The 25,000-nt window shown below is 39.8% G+C and overlaps 2 protein-coding genes across 2 annotated transcripts in view; both read right to left on the bottom strand.

Annotated features, from left to right (window-relative positions):
• Window positions 1-478: 478 nt before the first annotated feature.
• ppp1r35 (protein phosphatase 1, regulatory subunit 35) lies at window positions 479-11,806 on the bottom strand. Its single transcript, XM_077218121.1, has 6 exons — window positions 11,653-11,806; window positions 7,019-7,179; window positions 5,694-5,790; window positions 5,171-5,428; window positions 2,888-3,021; window positions 479-1,813 (listed from the first exon to the last, which is right to left on the bottom strand). Exons 2-6 carry the CDS (start codon window positions 7,166-7,168, stop codon window positions 1,634-1,636), a joined length of 819 nt encoding a protein of 272 aa, XP_077074236.1. The 5' UTR covers window positions 7,169-7,179; window positions 11,653-11,806; the 3' UTR covers window positions 479-1,633.
• Window positions 11,807-12,818: 1,012 nt separating this feature from the next.
• Window positions 12,819-25,000, bottom strand: part of tsc22d4 (TSC22 domain family member 4) — a 21,918-nt gene continuing 9,736 nt past the window's right edge. Inside the window, exons 3-4 of the mRNA XM_077218687.1 lie at window positions 19,393-19,444; window positions 12,819-13,469 (exon numbers count right to left, since the gene is read on the bottom strand). Coding sequence (XP_077074802.1) covers window positions 13,329-13,469; window positions 19,393-19,444 — 193 coding nt within the window. The 3' untranslated portion in view covers window positions 12,819-13,328. The remainder of the gene's footprint in view (window positions 13,470-19,392; window positions 19,445-25,000) is intronic.

The following is a 25,000-nucleotide window of genomic DNA, read 5'->3' as shown; positions in this document are numbered from 1 at the left end:
ACACTAAACCGACCCATCACAAACACACAGTCTGGTTCACTATCTTTGTGGGGACTCTCCATAGACGTAATGATTTTTATACTGTACAAACTGTATATTCTCTCCTCTTACACTAATCCTAATCCTACCCATCACACACACATACACACACACACACACACACACACACACACACACACACACACACACACACACACACACACACACACACACACACACACACACACACACACACACACACACACACACAGGTGTTTGTACATTCAGAGACGAACACAAGACCACGCCAATCTCTTCATGACTCAGACTGGATTCGTAACTTCTACATGAGTGCATTAACAGACGCCGTATCCAAAGCAATTCGTCAGTAATAATTGAAAATCCTAAAAAGCCTGGTTATTTTTCACCCCAAAATCAAAAATATTAAAATAAATATTACATGCAGAATGAAAAGAAAACGAATTCATGTTATTTAGTGTTTTTTGTGCATTGTTTTCAAGACATTTAATGTTCCCCTCCAAATGAATACAAAACTCATTTTTATTACATCATCGCCATAAAAAATAGATTGTAAATAGAAAATGTAAAATACTGTATTATTTGTAGTACTCAATTTAATTCATGTATAATTAACAAAAAATGTCACATTAGTCATGTAAAATAATTGCTAACTGAAATAAGATAAAACTAGTTGCCAGAGCAACATTTCTTATTTTTCAAAAAATGAAAACTGAAGTGAGTAAAAACAATATAAAACTAATAATAAAAACCGGAAACCTACTTTATTTTTTGTGCATTATTTTCATGACAATTTACAATAAACAATATTACTATTTTGTAGTACTCTATTTAATTTATGTATAATTAACAATTAGTCATTTAAAATAAATGTTAACTAAAATAAAATAAAAATAGTTGCACTTTACAAATCTCTAAAAAAATTTATGTAGGAAAATAACTAAAACTGAAATGAGTAAAATTATATAAAAAAACACAATAACTAGTGAAAATGACCAAAAAAAAATTTTTTTTGCATTGTTTTGATGGCACATTTAAAAAAACATTTAAATTATGAAGTAAATTTGCATTTAAAGTAGAGTAAGAATAAATGATATTAGTATTTGTAGAACATAACTGATGTATAATTAACAAAAAAAAGTTACATTATAACATTTATATCCTTATAATCAAGAGAATTTACGGGGTTAATGAGCTCAATTACAGCAAAAATAGTCAAGATGCTAAAAAAAGGCCTCAATTTCTTCATGCAAAATATTATTCCTGATTTCCTGAAGTATTTTTCACGAGATTCACTTTAAAGTCTATTTTAACTCTGAAATCAGCGTGTGATGTCTGTGTTCTTGTTGACTCGCGGTAATTCATTTGTGAATTGATTGTTTTAACGACTAACCCCGGTGAACCTAATGCTGGTGTGCAAAAGATTTCTTTGAGTGTGTTTGCACAATCACTCAATGCCAAACTTTCATTTAAATAATCACTTATTTATTGCTATTAAATTAATTCACCTTAGGCTAAAAAAATACATCAATACACAATTAAGCTTACAATACAAACTCACACACTCATCGATCCAGAGCAGACACACTCTCTTCAACACACACACACACACAGTTCATGATTCCCAGAGTTTGTGCAGATGATGTAGGTGAAAGGTTGTGTGGGCGGGTCTAGGAGCAGGAAGTGGGCGGGGCAAAGGGATGTTGTTGCCTGGCAACAGTGGAGTCTCTCTGAGCATCTTGTCAGGACTGAAGAAGTGCAGTAAATCAGGGGCCTCTAGTGGCGGAGACGGGAACTACACACACAACAAACATTAAAGACCTTATTCAAATACGTACATACCATAATAAGCATGATTAACATGGGCTGCTTATACTACATCATAATCACTTCATGAATACGGTGAATATTATGTAACATATTATTACATAACATACCAACCCCAAAAAACTGCTTTAGTTAATTAAATGAGCTCAAAATAATTCAGACAATAAACAATGTAAAATTCTAAATGATAAAAAGATGAAAATAAAAAAATGAAACAAAGAAAATTGAGAAAATAGAACAAAACAACTAGAATAAGATGATGAGAACAATCTGCCATGTTTATACATTTTATTTTCTTATTCTTATAGTTATACTACTGGTGTATAAGAAAAGAAAAAAATAAGCTTATGAAGATTAAAATGATTACTTTATGGTTATGTGGTTTATGGAACATATTATTCTTGTATCAATCCATGAACGATCTTTTGATATCATATACTCGTGTTTTCATATCAAATCAGACCGTTGGTTCACCTCTGAAAATCTGCATGTCTAAATCCTGCGGTCACTTCTCTAAAAAGTGAGACGTTCCCCTCGCATGCGTTCGGCATAAATCCAGACATGGTGAAAATACATATTTGGCTCGTTCTGCTTTCATAGCATTAAAACAACAACGTTTAGCTTGCAAATTGTAATACCACAAGGCCAGAGCTGATTCTTAGAAAAAAAATGTTTGAGCTGATAAACGTCCTCTTCTTGATCTGATATGATCATAGATATAAATATTGTCAAAGCTCATACATTGCTCTTGCATCTTCTGCTCCTTTACTCTCCTGACAATATTATTTACTCATATATATTTTGTTAAGGACTTGTTGTTTCTTCCTATTAGAATCTGATTATTACTTGGAAATGTATTTAACCATAAAATCATTTTTAATTATAACTTCTCTGTCTAACTGTGATTCACTGCATCAACTGTATTCTCTTTTTTATTGTTCATATTAATGCACAGCAGTGGTTTTATTGCTTTATTAAACACTCCAGCAGTTAGAAAACACAATGAAAACTGCTATTAACAAGATGCAAACAGAAGTCTGACCTTATTGGTCAGGCTGGTGGTGGGCGGGGCCAGTGCTGGCCTATCCTGTAGAGCCTGGCTGATGAGCTGATCGCGTGATAGGCTGACGCTAACTAAGGCCCGGTAAAGGTGCTGAGAGCGAGGGAAGTTCAGCGCTGTAGAAAACGGTTAACAGAAGACAAAAACAATTATTAATGCATTTAAGCTACAGTGTGTGTGTGTGTGTGTGTGTGTGTGTGTGTGTGTGTGTGTGTGTGTGTGTGTGTGTGTGTGTGTGTGTGTGTGTGTGTGTGTACAATGAGCAGATTATGTTTCTGTGGAGAACATTTATTTTATTTTATTTCAGCTAGTTGCCAAAACAACATTTTTCATTTAGTGTAACTTGATGTGATAAAATAACTAACTAAATAAAAATAATAAAAAACTATATAAAAATAACTTCTGACTTATTAAAATATTAAACCTGCTAATCCACGCTGTTTTGATCTTTTTGCATTGTTTACATGACAGTTGAGCACAAATAAACCCTCCAAATGAACACAAATCTCATTTTTATTCGAGCATCGCCATACAAATAGATTTAAATTTGCATTTAAAGTACAGTAAGTATAAACTATAGTAGCATTTGTTGTACTCAATTTATGTGTGATTAACAAAAAAATCACATTACATAAAATAGTCATAAAATAACCTTTAACTGAAATAAATTATTAAAAATAAACATTTATTTCAGCTAGTTTCTAAAGCAACATTTCTTATTTTATTTAGTTTAACTTTATGTACTAATATAAACTGAAATAAAACTTATATGAAAAATGACAATGTTTTGAAACATACTTCAATCAAAAAAGTGAAGTAAATTTGCATGTATAGTAAACTATAGTTGTATTAGTACTACTCAAATTAATTAATGTATAATTTAATTTAAAATTTAGTTTAATAAAAACCAAAAATCACATTACAGTCATGAGAATTTAGGGGTTTTGTTTTGAGCTTATTGCAAAAATAGTCACAACAACATTAAAACCATGTCAAACTCAAATGTGGTGAAAAAAAACCAATGACTGTTGTAACAGCGCATAAATCAGGCTATAGCCTAACGCTAATAAACCGTATGCAAAAATCATTATTACAACTAAATTGTCGGTCATTAAATAAGAAAACTAAATACTTGTGTAGATGATTTGCTTTGTGTAACCCGACATCAGGCCGAAGTATTTGTTTGCTCACAGCGGCTGCACACACACACACACACACACACACACACACACACACACACACACACACACACACACACACACACACACACACACACACACACACACACACACACACACACACACACACACACACACACACTTTTAAATGTTTTATCAGACAATAACTACTCAATAACTCAGTATAATTTTTGGGACAATTCGGGCCGGATTCGGGACAACATCTTAGATTTAGGGACGTCTGGTCACCCTACCTCAAAATAAGCTTCGTCATATGGAATATAATTCAATTCAATAATAATTCAATTCTTTTGATATTGGTGTGAATTATTTCTTATTATGATTTTTTTGGGAGATTCAGATTAAAGTCCCGGTAAATAATTAGTGAATTGATTGTTTTAATTCGTTTGAAAGGGCTGGTTGATTATGATTTCACTTTTCTAACTTTAGTTAGTGTGTAATGTCGCTGTTTGAGCATAAACAACATCTGCAAAGTTACGACGCTCAAAGTTCAAAGCAAAGGGAGATATTTGCTTTTAAAGAAGTTGCTTTTTAAGGACTACAACAAACGGCTGGAAGGAACTACACGAGCTTCCTCCCGGGTTAGTAACATCACAAATCCTAAAATTTACATAAGCCCCGCCCCCCAGAAAGAAATTTATAGATTAACATGACATAATATGCTAATCGATGACTAGAAGATAACTACACATCAGATACATAAATTCATCAACTAACCATTCAGAAATGTTGTCTACATGTCACTTTTTCTCTCCATCTTTCTGACTCCGGTCTGAACATAAAAGGCTAATAGTTTTTGAAATGTTCAGTGTGTGTCTGCGTGAGGTAAAAGGACACGAGCTGTTGAAGCTCCGCCCCCTGTGCCGGGAGCAGCAGCTCATTTGCATTTAAAGGGACAGACACAAAAATTGTGCGTTTTTGCTCACCCTCAAAAAGTTACAACTTTAACATGCTATTTAAAAATATCTGTGGAGTATTTTGAGCTAAAACTTCACATACATCAAAGACTTATTTTACATATTTTGAAAAGGGCATTAACCACCCATTTAATGTTGTGTTGTCTCACCCTCTGCTGCTTTAGCGCTGATGTGGTTCTTTGTGAGTGTTGAACTCTGTAATTTCTCTTTAACGGCTTTCTCGGGATCGAACGCCTGTTCCGCCACTTCCTGAAGCTCCGCCCTCAGTGCCAGGGTACTGTTTAGCTCCGCCCCTTCCTGAAGCTCCGCCCTAAGTGGCAGGGTACTGTTTAGCTCCGCCCCTTCTGTCAGCTGTCCATCACACACTCTGCTCGTAACCCGATCCCTTCCTTTAGCTGATTCATGACCTGAATAAAAAGCACATGTAGACTCCATTCATGACAGAACATGCTGACATTAATCATTCCCAGAGCAAATGTGACCAAAAATGTGAATGATCTCAGTTTACAGAAAATTACCAAGCTTTAAAACTACTCTAGGGTGAATCTCCATTATTAGGACCATTTTTTGCTTTACATTTTACATGATTTTCCTGACAAAATAAACATTTGGTTTCCCTTGCACTTAATATTGACCCGTAATGTCTCATCAGAACAGCTGTGTTAGTTTTACCGTGCTTGTCTTTGTTTTGAGGTTTCCGGGCTTGATTATTTCTGGGTTCTGGGATCACCGGATGGCCGCTGTACTGCGGATTCACATTAAAACGCACCTGAAACACACACACACAATGGTACGAAGACATTTACATGCATCTAGCAGTCACTTTCACCCATTTTTTGCATTTAAGGCATGCATTTTATCAGTTCATGCATTCATTGGGAACTGAACCAGTGACAGGAATACAAAGACATCACAATGACTGGATCCTTTAAGTCAAGTCACTTCAAGTCATTTTTAGAGTTAAATAAAAATGGAAAAGTGTCAACAGAAACATTCTTTGGAAGAATGAGACACGTTTACAGTAAATACATGGATGCAAATACATATTCTCCACAAATACAGTACGCATTCATAAAACGATAAATAACCCTGAATATTCCTTAAGGAAAGACACTACAGATGTGGCTAAGTTAATTAATCACAGTACTATAAGATAATTGAAAAGTTTTCTGAAATTTTATGTTTAACTGTGCAAATGAGGCATTATCTAATTAAATATGTACTAATTTCCATACACTTCCAGAACATAAATCTGAACATTGATTAAAGACAGATTCAAAATTCTTGTTTGATTTTGCTTTCATATTAGAGTTAAAGGTTTTTACTGAGGGGATTTTGGATTTCTCTTTTTATCACTCCATAAACCAGAAAATATTGTCAATAGACAGAAAAAAAATATTTTCAGCATATATTTAGGAATAAACTGTTATATAAACAGTGTGAATGATATATGAACAAAGCCCTCAGTAAAAACCTTCAGAATATTGATATGAATAAAACTGTAAAGTTTGGTGTATATAAGTGCAGCTGAAGTGGAGGAAAAAAATCATTTATAAAAAATATGGCCTTTAAAAATATGTATTGTAACTGAAATCTAAAGGCGCAAATAGATAAAATGCAATAAAATAAACACTTAAAATTGAATTTTGGATGTTTTCTTTCCACTAGTCTAAAAGAAGACTAGTGACTTTTAATCACAAAATTGACAAGTCCATGAAAAAAACAATGCGCACACACACACACACACACACACACACACACACACACACACACACACACACACACACACACACACACACACACACACACACACACACACACCCTTAATAAATAAAATAACAGTTTCAGAAATGCCTTAAAGTAGCTGTGAAATCAAACCCTACAGCATTATCTAGTGGAGACACAGAATTAGCAGTGAAACAGGTTTATTTATCTCCTGTTCAAACATGTCTCTGGTGTATTTAGACTTTAATGACTGGCATTTGGCCGAGTGAAACCTGTCTGTGGTGTGTGTCTGCTGTTGGCTCGGGGGTGAGCGTGACTGACAGGTCCAGGTCAGGACAGATCAGGTGTGTGTTCTGAACCGGCTCGACCCGCAGAGGTTCAGGAGGAGTAACACGAACACGAGGCTCTCCTGACGACTCCATCACACGTCAGTCTAACAGAGAGAGATGCATCATCAACAACACTATCAACACTGAACTAGCAATTGCACACTATTATTAATAATAAATATATAGTACCAGTCAAAAAGAAAACATTTTTTAACATTTTTGAAAGAAGTCTCTCAAGCTCACCAAGACTATATTTATTTGATCTAAACCGTAATATTGTGAAATATTATTACAATTTAAAATAACTGTTTTCCATGTGAATATATAGTAAAGTGTAATTTATTCCTGTGATCAAAGCTGAATTTTCAGCATCATTACTCCATTCAGTGTCACATGATCCTTCAGAAATCAGTATAACATGCTGATTTTGTACTCAATTATTAATAATGGTTCTTATTTGATATCATTGTTGAAAACCATTTTTGCATGTTTAATATTTTTGTGGAAACTGATCAATTTTTGACAGGATTCTATGACGAATAGAAAGGTGAAAAGAGCAGCATTCATTTAAAATATAAATCTTTTGTAAAAATATTAATGTCTTTACTGTCTCCTTTGGTCAATTAAATGCAAGGACTCATGTAATTTTACATATATATATATATATATATATATATATATATATATATATATATATATATATATAAATATAATTATTATATTACTAACGCCCAAACTTTTGAATGGCATTGTATCATGTTTTCCACAAAAAAAAGATGAAGCAGCACAACTGTTTTCAACATTGATAATAATCAGAGAAAGTTTTCATATTAGAATGAATTCTGAAGGATCATGTATCTTAAAAAAAACTTACATTTTAAAACAAATTAAAACAGAAACCAATTATTTTTAATTGTAATAATATTTCAAAATATTACTATTTTTGATCAAATACAGTGAGAAGAAGAGAGAAAAATCTTTTGACTGGTACATATACAGTAATTGCACAACATTAATAATATACTTACACAGTTTATATATATATATATATATATATATTAGGGATGGTAAGATTGACCGATTCGCATCTGTGCATCGGCATAAAAGCTAAAGCTATCGATTTAAATACGTGTGCATCGGATACACAAGTTGGCATTTGTATCGCGATGCATCAGTTTTAACCTATCTGCATCGGTAAAAAACGATGTATTCATATATTATTATTAGTAGATGCGCTATAGGCTACTTTTACTATTTAGAAAGTGACCAATATTTGATTATGTAACTGTTAGATTGATTTCTCCTTTCTGAACTGTTGCTGAAGCGCGTTCTCTCAACACCACTGCTGCTGCTGCTACGTGAATATGACGTTTCACAACACTACGGAGACCGAGGCGTGTCCTGAGAGTCACATACCTAGAACAGATCAACATGGCAGAGCTCTATCTTCCTAGCCTGGTCCCACCAGACTCTCGTACATTTCATTTCATTTGTACGTAGAGTCTGGCACCGCTCCATTGACAAGCGTTAACTTCCTTGTAGGTGGGTACTCTATTGAAGTCTAAAACTATTGGATCTGCCCAGAGTCACTCTGGATCTGCCATAACCAATCGCTTAAGTTTGGTCGTGACGTATGCCTAGTGTTCGCCTTATGCTTTCTGTACACATAAAGACTTTGAAAAGATTTAGAAAAGACTTTATGAGATTATCAGCTCACATGTAAAGACTTGGGTTCACAGTTTTTAGTCTCAGACTAAAGACTTGCGATAATATCAAACATGTTTAATATGAAAGACTAGAGAAAGACTGGCATAAATCGGGTCGCCGACTGCAGATTATCACCTCACATTTAACGATCGAGGCGACGGGAGCGCGCCGAGACTCCAGTAAGATTCCTTAAGACTGCCGGTCTTTAGTCTGGGACTGTGAAAATCCTTTGGTGTACACCCGGCATTAGCCAAGTCACTCACCACTAACGGAGCGAGCTGGAAAATCAAACTTTTCCCGAACTCCGTGGGGAGGAGGGCCACAACATCATGGCCACCAACAAAACTAAGCAAAGATTGTTCTTGCTCCGGCTTTAACTTCTTGATATTCGCCAGCGTCGCCACAACGGACCGAATGGCTTCGCTCGCATCTTTCTCCGCTGCCATTACTGAACTACAACTCAAAATAACGCACGACATCAACGTCATCGTTCTCAGCCACTCCCTCTGTTCGCTGATTGGCCCGGTAAAAAATGTATCGGAGAAAACCAACAACTACAGCACAATCCCAGACCTAGTACTGAAGGAAAATGAAACTGAGCGGAAGTACGTAGGAGGGCGGAGCCAGGCTACCATCTTGCTGAAAAAGCCGAAACAGGCCAATCAGGATGCTCTCTGTCTATGGCGTGAAAACGGTCTCAAATCCTTCCACAAATGCACGCGAGAGATCCACACACACACAGCAATCATGCATTGTTGTCCTTACTCACATTGCTTTGCTCACAATCCACAAATGCTTTATCTCCATTTCATGCACAGCAAATCACGTGACTTTTGAGACTGTTGTTCCGCGGCCTTGACTCACAAATGCACACAAGCCTATCTGTCCACATTACCTGCAAGGATGCGATATGGTGTCTCCCTCCAGAGGGCGCTAACCGGCCTTCGAGCTGAATCTTTCAAAGGGCTGGATTCATTTCTTTTACTGACTTGCGAGACAACTGAAGTCTAAACATTTTTCACTAAATATCATATACATAAATGCAAATAAAGAGAGTAAAACCAGACCTCTTATTTTATTCTTCAACGTATAATCATAATATATAGCCTATTAAGAAAACCATTCGGATTACAGGACAGCTTTAAAGCCTTTAAATCATTTCTGTAACTGTTAGCCAACTACTAGGCTGTACGTTTTCTTTTATTTATATTATTGTAATTCTGAATGTACTTTGTGGTAATGTAATAACCCCTCCCCCCACACACATATTAAATGGAAAATAATATATTTTCAGCAATTACCTATATGTTTTGCTTTCCTTATTTTTAAAGGAAGGATGCAACTAAGGGAAATATCAAACTTTTGCACGTAATGGTTTGCTTGAGAATTGTTTACTTGAGGGTAATACTTATGGATTCTTTTGAAAGAAATCTTTTACTTTGTTGGTTAAATTGTGAAAGCATTTATCCATGTGGACAGATAGGCTTGTGTGCATTTGTGAGTCAAGGCCGCGGAACAACAGTCTCAAATGTCACGTGATTTGCTGTGCATGAAATTACAGGTACAGCTAAAATATTTGTGGATTGTGAGCAAAGCAATGTGAGTAAGGACAACAATGCATGATTGCTGTGTGTGTGTATCTCTCGTGTGCATTTGTGGATTGCTGTGTGTGAGTGGATCCGTCACGTGCATTTGTGGATTGCTTTGTGTGTGTGGATCTCTTGCATGCATTTGTGGATTGCTTTGTGTGTGTGTGTGTGTGTGTGTGTGTATCTCTCGCGTGCATTTGTGGATTGGTTTGCGTGTGTGTGTATCTCTCATGTGCATTTGTGGATCGGAGCACGCCCATGCGGATCTCTCGCATGCATTTGTGGGAGGATTTGAGACTGTTTTCACTCCATATCTGTCTTACATCCGCTTCATGAGGAGCACACACACACACACACACACACACACACACACACACACCCAAGGTCTCTCGCTCTCTCCCTCTCTGCCAAATTGAGATTTTAACTAATTTGCGGTGATCAGGGAGCCGCTATCAATATGCGGAACTTCCGGGAGACTTGGGATGTCTGAATTAATAAATGTAAATGTTTTTCATCATTATATATATATTACATTTCATACAGTATTTTTTTCATACAGTTATGAAAGACCTGTTTGTGCATCCTTACATTTTTTTCACTGTTAAATGTGTGAGCTGTTAAAAGGTAAAAGAGCAGGAAAAGAATGTCTGTTTTTATTTAATCTTTTGGTTTTGTGAAAACCAAATATTTTGTTTGTAAAAGAGCCATGCGTTAAAAGTCAGATGGCACTTAAGCTACTTTATGATTTGCTCTATGCCTGAACAAAATAAATAAAAGTTAACTACCTATACCATATTGAATTGCATAGCATCATATTTTTCTCCATTGTATGTATTACATTGAATAGCATCGCGTTGAATCGAATCGAAATCGGATCGCATCGTAATAGTAGTGAATCGTATTGCATCGCATCGGTAGCTGCTTATATGTATATTTAATGTATCGTATCGTTGGCTATGCATCGAGATTCGTATCGTATCGGCCTCAGTTGTGGAGATGCACATCCCTAATATTAATACACACACACACACACACACACACACACACACACACACACACACACACACACACACACACACACACCAATTAACACTGATTGTTTACTATTGTGCTTCGCAATATACCATGAAATATGGTCAACAGTTCCTCTATGTATTGTTTATAAAGATTACAGTGACAATTTACAAAATCACATGTATAAACAAGTTTTAAAACGTCATTAAATCATTAGAACGATGAGTTCGATCTGAATGTAAACATTAAAAGACACTCTTAACCTACCCTTAATTTCAAAATATGAGGTCAGCTGTTCCGCCAAATAAAACCATTGGCTCACGGTTAAACATGCGACAATCAATACAGAAAATATCTAATATGAGAAAAATTCAAACTCCCTCCACAGCTGCCGCTCGCAGTCGTACTTCCGGGTGGAGATGACGCTACTGGGCATGCGCACTGATAGTCTTTCGCACAAGAGACTTAGAAGGTGCAAATACTCGGACATAATATCATATATCCATATTATATACCACACATACATGTTTAAATACACCCAACACGAAGATATGAACAGATTTATGTACTCTGAATATATAACACACAAAACAGATGTTCAATAAACGCTGTACTTTGAGCTGTCCATGTCCAAAAAAAACCTGTAGTGGTCACGTGGTACAAAGTCGGAGTCTAAAGTTGTAATTACGAGTTTGATGATCACGTGAATGCTCTTTACAAGTCAGAATAATTACGACATAGCGTGAACGCACCTATATTATAGAGGAATATGTACACTTCTCTAAAAAAAATCATATTTACATGTGAATTATGGAGGAAGAAAATGCTTAGTTAAATTTAGGAAATCTGCATGTCCAACCATATATTTCAAAAAGCCTGTTTCAACTTGTTTATCATGTGACAAGCTTCCAGTAAAAGCAGTTAAAACTCAATCAATTATAATTGAAACATTCTCATCTTATTCTCTTAAACAATTTTGCTTTTTAAAGTCCCCCTGCTTTAAAAAAAATCTGCATGCCTTAAAATACCTTGAATGTAACTTGACACCTTTCCCTCATTTGGTGCTCTATGAATATGCAAATGAGCCCCGCCTCCACTCACTCACTCACTCAGAGATCCACTCGTTGACGATCACACGTTGATCTGATTGGTTACAAGGTAGTGTGTGACGTCAGAAACACCAGCGATTTCAAACCGTGTTTCTGAGACTGTCTTTGGTTCACTGCAGTTTTAAGCAGAAAATACTCAGCAATGCTGTCGACTTATGAATTTACACATGGTTTGTGTTAAAGCATATTAAAAACACCACATAGACATAAACAATATTAAAAACTGGATTTTCACCACAGGGGGACTTTAAGCAAATCCATATTGTTTTAAGGATGTTTCAATATTTGTATTGTTTTTGCAGTGAAATCAGCACACAGCCAGAGTAGTGAGAGTTATTTATTAGAGCGCATAATGCATATTACAGATCAAATCATTATTTATCTAACAGAGGGACTAAACTAGTCTTTCCATCTGCCAGTGATGGTCAACGTAAAGAGACTCATTAACCTAGACGTGAGCAGTGCTTTAAAACTAACACACAACACACACACACACACACACACACACACACACACACACACACACACACACACACACACACACACACACACACACACACACACACACACACACACACACACAGACAGTAATAAATAGGCACTGTTTAGAGCGTCATAAAAATCAACATTATGTAATTATCTTGCAATCTCTTTATTAGAGCATGTGAGCAGCGCTATCAGTCGTTACTGGTGTTTATTAAGGCACTAATTGGTCAATACGGCACACGCTTCTCCTCCTCCGGTCATTTCATGCTTCCTTCCCTTTTTCCTGGGCACTTTTCTCTTTGGACTACATCTCCCATGATGCACTGGGGCCAGTGTGATGCGTCTGGCTCAGTCTCTGTCCCTGAGGGCTCGCAGGATGTAGTTTTCTCTCTCCAGTTGAGCGTTTCTCTCCGACAGCTCTTTAATCTGTTCTCTCAGCACCTCCACCTCCTCTCGCACCGCCAACATCAGGTGAGACTTCACCAGGTCCTGCACACACACACACGCACGGACACGGACACACGCACACACACACACACGCATTTAGCACATGTTTTGATCTTCACTTTTTGAGCTGCACATTATATTATCAATACACACACACGCTCGCACACACACACACAGACTCACACAGACTCTCTCTCACACACACACACACACACACACACACACACACACACACACACACACACACACACACACACACACACACACACACACACACACACACACACACACACAGTCTGTCTCCCTCTCTCACACTCACACACACTCTCTGTCTGTCTCCCTCTCTCACACACACACACACACACACACACACACACACACACACACACACACACACACACACACACACACACACACACACACACACACACACACACACACACACACTGTCTGTCTCCCTCTCTCACACTCACACACACTCTCTGTCTGTCTCCCTCTCACTCACACACACACACACACACACTCTGTCTGTCTCCCTCTCTCACACTCACACACACTCTCTGTCTCCCTCTCTCACACTCACACACACTCTCTGTCTCCCTCTCTCACACTCACACACACTCTGTCTGTCTCCCTCTCTCACACTCACACACACTCTCTGTCTCCCTCTCTCACACTCAGACACACTCTCTGTCTCCCTCTCTCACACTCACACACACTCTGTCTGTCTCCCTCTCTCACACTCACACACACTCTCTGTCTCCCTCTCTCACACTCAGACACACTCTCTGTCTCCCTCTCTCACACTCACACACGCACACTCTGTCTGTCTCCCTCTCTCACACTCACACACACACTCTGTCTGTCTCCCTCTCACACTCACACACACACACTCTCTGTCTCCCTCTCTCACACTCACACACACACACACTCTGTCTGTCTCCCTCTCTCACACTCACACACACACACACTCTGTCTGTCTCCCTCTCTCACACTCACACACACTCTCTGTCTGTCTCCCTCTCTCTCACAAACACACACTCTCTGTCTCCCTCTCACACTCACACACACACACTCTGTCTGTCTCCCTCTCTCACACTCACACACACTCTCTGTCTGTCTCCCTCTCTCACACTCACACACACACTCTCTGTCTGTCTCCCTCTCTCACACACACACTCACACTCTCTGTCTGTCTCCCTCTCTCACACTCACACACATACTCTCTGTCTGTCTCCCTCTCTCACACACACACTCACACTCTCTGTCTGTCTCCCTCTCTCACACACACACACTCACACTCTCTGTCTGTCTCCCTCTCTCACACTCACACACACTCTCTGTCTCCCTCTCTCACACTCACACACACACTCTCTGTCTGTCTCCCTCTCTCTCACACACACACTCACACACACTCTCTGTCTCCCTCTCTCACACACACACTCTCTGTCTCCCTCTCTCTCACACACACACACACACACACACACTCTCTGTCTCCCTCTCTCACACTCACACTCTCTGTCTGTCTCCCTCTCTCACACTCAAACACACACTCTCTGTCTCCCTCTCTCACACTCACACACACACTCTCTGTCTGTCTCCCTCTCTCACACTCACACTCTCTGTCTGTCTCCCTCTCTCACACTCACACTCTCTGTCTCCCTCTCTCTCTCACACTCACACACACACTCTCTGTCTCCCTCTCTCACAGTCACACACACTCTGTCTGTCTCCCTCTCTCACACTCTGTCGGTCTCCCTCCCTCTCTCACACACACACACACACACACACACACACACACACACACACACACACACACACACACACACACACACACACACACACACACACACACACACACACACACACACACACACACACACACACACACACACACACTGTCTGTCTCCCTCTCTCACACTCACACACACTCTCTGTCTCCCTCTCTCACACTCACACACACTCTCTGTCTCCCTCTCTCACACTCACACACTCTCTGTCTCCCTCTCTCTCTCACACTCACACACACACACTCTGTCTGTCTCCCTCTCTCACACTCACACACACTCTCTGTCTCCCTCTCACACTCACACACACTCTCTGTCTGTCTCCCTCTCTCACACTCACACACACACTCTGTCTGTCTCCCTCTCTCACACTCACACACACTCTCTGTCTCCCTCTCACACTCACACACACTCTCTGTCTCCCTCTCTCACACTCACACACACTCTCTGTCTGTCTCCCTCTCTCACACTCACACACACTCTCTGTCTCCCTCTCTCACACTCACACACACACTCTGTCTGTCTCCCTCTCTCACACTCACACACACACTCTCTGTCTGTCTCCCTCTCTCACACTCACACACACACTCTCTGTCTGTCTCCCTCTCTCACACTCACACACTCTCTGTCTGTCTCCCTCTCACACTCACACACACTCTCTGTCTCCCTCTCTCACACTCACACACACACTCTCTGTCTGTCTCCCTCTCTCACACTCACACACACACACTCTCTGTCTCCCTCTCTCACACTCACACACACTCTCTGTCTCCCTCTCTCACACTCACATACACTCTCTGTCTGTCTCCCTCTCTCACACTCACTCTCTGTCTGTCTCCCTCTCTCACACTCACACACACACTATCTGTCTCCCTCTCTCACAATCACACACACACACACACACACTCTGTCTCCCTCTCTCACACTCACACACACACACACACACACTCTCTGTCTCCCTCTCTCACACTCACTCACACACACTCTCTGTCTGTCTCCCTCTCTCACACTCACAAACACTCTGTCTGTCTCCCTCTCTCACACTCACTCACACTCTCTGTCTGTCTCCCTCTCTCTCACACACTCTCTCTCTGTCTGTCTCCCTCTCTCACACTCACACACACTCTCTGTCTGTCTCCCTCTCACACTCACACACACACACACACACACACACACACACACACACACACACACACACACACACACACTCTCTGTCTCCCTCTCTCACACTCACACACTCTGTCTGTCTCCCTCTCTCACACTCACACACACACTCTCTGTCTCCCTCTCTAACTCACACACACTCTCTGTCTGTCTCCCTCTCTCACACTCACTCTCTGTCTGTCTCCCTCTCTCACACTCACACACACTCTCTGTCTGTCTCCCTCTCTCACACTCACACACACACTCTCTGTCTCCCTCTCTCACACACACACTCTCTGTCTCCCTCTCTCACACTCACTCTCTGTCTGTCTCCCTCTCTCACACTCACACACACTCTCTGTCTGTCTCCCTCTCTCACACTCACACACACACTCTCTGTCTCCCTCTCTCACACTCACACACTCTCTGTCTCCCTCTCTCACACTCACACACTCTCTGTCTCCCTCTCTCACACTCACACACACACACACTCTCTGTCTCCCTCTCTCACACTCACACACACTCTCTGTCTGTCTCCCTCTCTCACACTCACTCTCTGTCTGTCTCCCTCTCTCACACTCACACACACACTATCTGTCTCCCTCTCTCACACTCACACACACACACACACACACACTCTCTGTCTCCCTCTCTCACACTCACACACACACACACACACACACACACACACACACACACACTCTCTGTCTCCCTCTCTCACACTCACTCACACACACTCTCTGTCTGTCTCCCTCTCTCACACTCACTCTCTGTCTGTCTCCCTCTCTCACACTCACACACACACTCTGTCTGTCTCCCTCTCTCACACTCACTCACACTCTCTGTCTGTCTCCCTCTCTCTCACACACACTCTCTCTGTCTGTCTCCCTCTCTCACACTCACACACACTCTCTGTCTGTCTCCCTCTCACACTCACACACACTCTCTGTCTCCCTCTCTCACACTCACACACACACACACTCTGTCTGTCTCCCTCTCTCACACTCACACACACTCTCTGTCTGTCTCCCTCTCTCACACTCACACACACTCTCTGTCTCCCTCTCACACTCACACACACTCTCTGTCTGTCTCCCTCTCTCACACTCACACACTCTCTCTGTCTCCCTCTCTCACACTCACACACACTCTCTGTCTGTCTCCCTCTCTCACACTCACACACACTCTCTGTCTCCCTCTCTCACACTCACACACACTCTCTGTCTCCCTCTCTCACACTCACACACACTCTCTGTCTGTCTCCCTCTCTCACACTCACACTCACACTCACTCTCTGTCTCCCTCTCACACTCACACACACTCTCTGTCTCCCTCTCACACTCACACACACTCTCTGTCTGTCTCCCTCTCTCACACTCACACACACTCTCTGTCTGTCTCCCTCTCTCACACTCACACACACACTCTGTCTGTCTCCCTCTCTCTCACTCACACACACTCTCTGTCTCCTTCTCTCACACTCACACACACACTCTCTGTCTGTCTCCCTCTCTCACACTCACACACACTCTCTCTGTCTGTCTCCCTCTCTCACACTCACACACACACTCTCTGTCTGTCTCCCTCTCTCACACTCACACACACACTCTCTGTCTGTCTCCCTCTCTCACACTCACACACACACTCTCTGTCTGTCTCCCTCTCTCACACTCACACACACACACTCTCTGTCTGTCTCCCTCTCTCACACTCACACACACTCTCTGTCTCCCTCTCTCACACTCACACACACACTCTCTGTCTGTCTCCCTCTCTCACACTCACACACACACACACTCTCTGTCTGTCTCCCTCTCTCACACACACACACTCACACTCTCTGTCTGTCTCCCTCTCTCACACTCACACACACACTCTCTGTCTCCCTCTCTCTCACACACACTCTCTGTCTGTCTCCCTCTCTCACACTCATAGACACTCTCTCTGTCTGTCTCCCTCTCTCACACTCACACACACACTCTCTGTCTGTCTCCCTCTCTCACACTCAGACACACACTCTCTGTCTGTCTCCCTCTCTCACACTCACACACACACTCTCTGTCTGTCTCCCTCTCTCACACTCACACACACACACACACTCTCTGTCTGTCTCCCTCTCTCACACTCACACACACTCTCTGTCTCCCTCTCTCACACTCACACACACACTCTCTGTCTGTCTCCCTCTCTCACACTCACACACACACTCTCTGTCTGTCTCCCTCTCTCACACTCACACACACACACTCTCTGTCTGTCTCCCTCTCTCACACACACACACTCACACTCTCTGTCTGTCTCCCTCTCTCACACTCACACACACACTCTCTGTCTCCCTCTCTCTCACACACACTCTCTGTCTGTCTCCCTCTCTCACACTCACACACACACTCTCTGTCTGTCTCCCTCTCTCACACTCACACACACACACTCTCTGTCTGTCTCCCTCTCTCACACACACACACTCACACTCTCTGTCTGTCTCCCTCTCTCACACTCACACACACACTCTCTGTCTCCCTCTCTCTCACACACACTCTCTGTCTGTCTCCCTCTCTCTCACACACACTCTCTGTCTGTCTCCCTCTCTCACACTCACACACTCTCTGTCTGTCTCTCACACTCACACACACACTCTCTCTCTCACACTCACTCTCACACACACACTCTCTCTCTCACACACTCACTCTCACACACACACTCTCTCTCTCACACACTCACTCTCACACACTCACTCTCACACACACACACACACACACACACACACACACACACACACACACACACACACACACACACACACACACACACACACACACACACACACACACACACACACACACACTCTCTCTCTCACACTCACTCTCACACACACACACACACACACACACACACACACACACACACACACACACACACACACACTTTCAAGTGTGTTCAAAGATATAAAAATATTTTACAAAGCACAAAGTTTTACTGGACAAAGACTATATCTGTATTTGCACAAGCATTATTAATATAGTAAATGATCTCACCATGGCTTGCTCTATCTTGTTATCGATGGCGATCATACTGCTGTTAGTTCCACTGCAACAGAGACAGACAGAGGGCAACTTTTATTATCATTAAACCAGAATATTTTCTTTTTTTCACAAACAAACCTAGAATTTATTGAATCAAAGGAAACAATTCAAACAGAAAAAATTAAATAAAAAATATTAGCAAGTTGCTAGACTGTTCCTTGGTGGTTTCCAAGCTGTTTCTAAGGAGTTTCAAGTCAGTTGCTAAGGAGTTTCTAGTCTGTTGCTAAGGAGTTTCTAGTCTGTTGCTAAGGATTTTCTAGTCTGTTTCCAGGTGGTTTCTAGAAAAGGCTTGGGTCCTTCCTTCAATGTGCATCTGTTTTTTTCATTTGCTTTCTGTTTTTTTAGGATTCAAGTCTTTCCTCCCCTCTAGCATTACTGGATTGAACGGCAGCACTGAAGGTCCCGACGAGAGCGGCTGTACTGTATGTGTGTAACACTGATGCTATTGTTCTGAATGAGGTGGGCAGCAAATGCTTCTCATAACAGCCAGCTTGAGGAAAACAATTTCCACGACCACAAACACATCATAAACATCTGACAGAATGAATGAAAACCTCAAGAAACATGATTCAGTTCAAACGCACAAGAAGGGAAAGGTGGGTTACTGGGCTGTTACCAGTGGTTTTTCTTTTCAGTGGTTGGCGTCTTTTTTTCTGGATAGTTTCTAAATGTTTCTAGCCTGTTTCTAAGCTGTTACTAGGCAGTTTTTATGTGGTTTCTAGGCGGGTTTTCTTGGTGGTTTTTGTGCTGTTTCTAGGCATTTCTCAGGCTGTTTCTAAGCATTTGTAGGCCGTTTCTTGGCGGTTTCTAGGCTGTTACTTGGCTATTTATAAGCGTTTCTCCAGGTGGTTTCTAGGCTTTTTATAAGCATTTGTAGCCTGTTTCTTGGTGGTTTCTAGGTGGTCTACATGCATTTTTAAGGTCATTTCTAGAGTGTTTCTAGGTGGTTTCTAGTCAGTTTTCTGGCCGTATCTAGCCAAATTCAAATCATTTTGTAAGCTGTTTCTTGGTGGTTTCTAGGCTGTTATTGAGGCTTTTTGTAGGCGTTTTCTAAGCAGTTTCGAGGTGGTTACTATGCTGTTTCTATCTGGTTTCTAGTCAGTTTTCTGGCAGTTTCTAGATACGGCTCAAGTCCCTGCTTTATGCGTGTATGTTGGTTTTTGTCAACAGTTTTCTGGCCCTGATCAATTAGTGGGCAACACATGATTCTCAAAACAGCCAGCTTGATGGAAACACTCTCCATACATAATAATACATCACAACTGTCTGAAAGAATGAATGAAAACCCCAAGTTAATACAATTCAAATACACACAAACCGAAGCGAATTTGAACGTATTGCATGACCCTAACTAACCCAGTTACCTGTGGAGGAAAAGCAGAAGCGAAAGGAGGGTGGAGTCAGAGGGGCGGAGCCTGTGTTTGTGTGTAAGAGCTCCGCCTCTCTCCTCTCTCACAGTGGAAGTCAATGAGTTCTGACATATCTGATCGCTAACACTGGATTTACAGGACGATCCGATACGAACAGACCTGGGATTAATTTCTAAGCGCTGTGTCTGAGAGTGACCAGCAGGTGGAGCTGTGTCTGTTTCTGTGGAGGAGATGGTGGGTTTTGATGAGGTATTTCTGTCTGTTCTAGACGTTCGGCACCTGGGAACATCGTCACTACGTTTGTTTCTGAATGATGTATGCGGAAAGCGCCTGCTGCTGATTGGCCCTTTGGTTTCCACGGAAAGCGCTACGCATCCAGCCCTCGGATAGTAATCAAGCTTCCCGATTGGCCAAGAATCACGAACCCTTCGAGCTCCACCAGTCACATTCGTTTCTCCTGCATGGAGGCGTGGCCGACAAATCACTGTTGAAGGGGCAGGGCTTAAAGATGAGGGGTGTGGCTTAGAGCCAGCTGAAGATCCATCAAGAAGGACCGGATTCTCTCTTTGAGTCTCGTCATTGGAAACGCATGGAGGAAGTGATAAAGGACGAGGCTGTTTTTTACTCTCAAAAATGGAGATCATCTTACGAACACTAACAAACATGGTGGGGATTCGGGAGGTGCAAAAACACAAATCAAAAGGACACTCAATCATGTACGCAGTTTTCTTGAGGCGCCGTCAGGAAGAGGCATCATGTAATCGTTTCCTTTGACCTCGTTCAGAAACATCCGGAGAGGATCTGACTCATTCAGTGACATGAAACCGTAACAATTACTGTTGCACATCAGCAGAACAAGAGTGACCTTTACTATGGTGAAGCCCAGGGTTATTATAGTTCACTAAAACCACAACAACAAAAGAAAGTTTTGTTGCTTGAAATAAAACTTCAACTGAAAAACTTAAAGCTTATTTTATTTCAGCTAGTTGCCAAGTTAAGGTTTCTCACTTCATTTAGTTTAACTTGATTAATTTGTTTTAACTTTTAAAGTCCCCCTGTAGTCAATAATTGTATCCCTCAAAACTGTCTTATCCCTGCAAAACTAATGACATATTTAAATGTTTTTCCTTGAAAAAAAATTCTTCATGCCTTAAAATATCTTGAATGTAACTCGACACCCTTGCCTCATTTAGTATACTAGGCTCTATGAATATGCAAATGAGCCCCGCCTCCACTCACTCACTCACTCAGAGATCCACTCGTTGACGATCACACATTGATCTGATTGGTTACAAGGTAGTTTGTGTCGTCAGAAACACCAGCGATTTCAAACCGTGTTTTTGAGACTGTCTTTGGTTCACTGCAGTTTTAAGCAGAAAATACTCAGCAATGCTGTCGACTTATGAATTTACATGTGGTTTGTCTCAAAGCGTATTAAAAAAAAAACACAGACATATAAACAACATTAAAAGCTGGGTTTTCACCACAGGGGGAGTTAAAAGTTAAGAAATTTTTTTGTTAACTTAAACAAAATCTGAATATTACATTTAGAACTGAATGAAAATGATCAAATGTTTCCTTTGGCAACTAACTGAAATAAGTTTAAGCACTAAAATTGCAAACTAGAAAATAAATAAAACCTAAAACTGAATAAATGTGAATTAAATCTCAATAAAAAAAGCACATGACAGATTAACTAAAAGCAAAACTGAAAATATAAAAATAAAAGGTAATTCAAGCTATAATAGTTTAAAATTAATGCTGCAATAACACTGACTACAAAAAAGACCGCAGGGAATGAATCTAGGAATCGCTCATTTCACACAACAAAAACTATTTCCTAACGCAACATATGAGAGCTGCGTGTGCCATATATTTCCCAAAAAAAAAAAAAAAAAAACACCGGCACAATGTGGTGTTTAATCGCACTGAACCGCAGCTGAGCTACTAAAGAGTGTAGTCAAGTTACTAGCGTCTTTTAGTTGGTCTGTAATCTCCATGAGACCTCAATAACGTTCCTTCATTTCCATCACCAGACCTCCGTTCATTGTGCTGTAATCCGTCAAACTAAACCAATCCATGCGAAATCCCGGGATTAGTGTAATCTGGGGTGAAAGTCCACCTGTTCGACCCGTAATCTCTCAGCCTGTTGATCTCTGCAGGCCCACAGGACTGTTTTTGTGTCACACGACACATGTTAATATGTACAGGCACACACACACGCATCAACACTGCACCCTTTGATTCTGGTCTCCGCCCACTTTCCGTCGCAGCCAATCACGGCTCACGCCGGGATTCTGTGCCCGCCCACACGGCTCCCAGCATTCCACACTCCACCCACAATCACAAGCTGCATACTAATTCACATACTATCCGTCATAAACATTACAATTAGTGAGGCCGAAATCATAGTATTCAAAAGGCAACTAGTGTTTCTGGATGCACGATTTATCGGCTGATACACACTACCAGTCAAACGTTTTGGATCGGTGGGATTTTAATGTTTTTAAAAGAAGTCTCTTCTGCTTACAAAGGCTAAAAAAAAAATACATTGTTTAATTAAGTATTGTGAAATATTATTACAATTTAATACAGTTGTTTTCTATGTGAATATATAGTAAAGTGTAATTTATTCCTGTGATCAAAGCTGAATTTTCAGCATCATTACTCCATTCAGTGTCACATGATCCTTCAGAAATCACTATAATATGATGATTTGATGCTCAAGAAACATTTATGATTATTATCAGTGTTGAAAACAGTTATTTACATTTTTACAAGTTTAAAATAACATAATTTATCTGAACTAGAAAGCTTTTGTAACATTAAACACTACACTACACATTAAATACATTAAAATCAAAAGTTCGGGGTCAGTAAGAATTGTTTTATTTTATTTTTTGGGCAAAATAAATAAAAGAAATCCATACTTTTATTAATCAAGGATGAATTAAAATGATAAAAGTGACAGTAAAGACATTTATAATGTTACAAAAGATTCTATTTCAGATAAATGCTGTTCTTTTGAACTTTCTATTCATCAAAGAATCCCGAAATAAAATTGTAAAATCTGTTTTCAACATTGATATTAACAATTAATGTTTTTTTTTTTTAGCAGAAAATCATCATATTATACTGATTTCTGAAGGATCATGTGACACTGAAGACTGGAGTAATGATGCTGAAAATTCAGCTTTGATCACAGGAATAAATTACACTTTACTATATATTCACATAGAAAACAGTTATTTTAAATTGTAATAATATTTAAAAATATTTCTGTTTTTTCTTGTAATTTTAATCAAATAAATGCAGGCTTGGTGAGCAGAAGACAAAAAAAAAACATAAAAAAATATTACTGATCCAAAACTATTGACTGGTAGTTTATGTTCTTTTTTAATGTTATTGTTATCGGTCCAATAAGAAGATTTGGGTGATATATTAAAGCTGATAAATAATGCATTATTGCCTTCAGCTGAGACATGTACACTGTTCATCATGATGATTTTGAATTGATTGAAATATTTTTATTTTTTGCTAAGGAAATTTGGCTATATGAGTGTAAAAATAAAAAATAAATAAAAAACTAGGCTACTGTCCTTTTTTTTGTTTGCTTGAGACATGGCTTTTAATGCAGAGAATTTTGTTTTTGTAATCAGGCTCACAAAAATTATATAAAAATTTGGATTTAGATTTATCTGCCAATATATTGGTTACCGATATCTACCGATATCTGCATCACTAATTTCTACTGGTCTATTATTTCCGGTTGGAATTTGAAGTGCAGATTCACTCTTACGACTAATATTGCTCACAAGGACCATTTATAAGATTTGTTCTGTTTTATTCCTAAAAGAGTTTATTGTGACAATCGTCCACAAAGCAATTAGCCACACATTAAAAATAATGTACTATAATTTTCAAAATATAAGTCACATTTTTTAATCATCTGAAACATGCTGCAACTTGCGACCTGTATAATGTACATTAAAAGTACATAATACAAATTTGAATGAAAATAAGCCCATATGATTTACTTTCATGCTATCAAATAAAATAATTTAATATGATATAATATAATATCCCTTATTTGGATGGTAAAACGTGATTGACATTTAGGGTCCATTTACACGACACTGTTTTCAACTAAAAACGGTAAACTTATTATTATGTAAAAATGTTCATAAATG

This window comes from Siphateles boraxobius, unplaced genomic scaffold, assembly GCF_051911475.1.
Source record: "Siphateles boraxobius isolate OS27281-9 unplaced genomic scaffold, OSU_SipBor_1 77, whole genome shotgun sequence".
Classification (NCBI taxonomy): domain Eukaryota; kingdom Metazoa; phylum Chordata; class Actinopteri; order Cypriniformes; family Leuciscidae; genus Siphateles; species Siphateles boraxobius.
This window is presented reverse-complemented; position numbering and strand designations above follow the sequence as displayed.

Coding starts and splice junctions, on each gene's coding strand:
- ppp1r35 (XM_077218121.1), bottom strand. CDS start 7,168: ATGGAGTCGTCAGGAGAGCCTCGTGTTCGTGTTACTCCTCCTGAACCT. Junction 5,791..7,018: donor CAGACACACACCACAGACAG/GTTTCACTCGGC, acceptor TGTGTGTTTCAG/GTGCGTTTTAATGTGAATCC. Junction 5,429..5,693: donor TCAAAACAAAGACAAGCACG/GTAAAACTAACA, acceptor CTTTTTATTCAG/GTCATGAATCAGCTAAAGGA.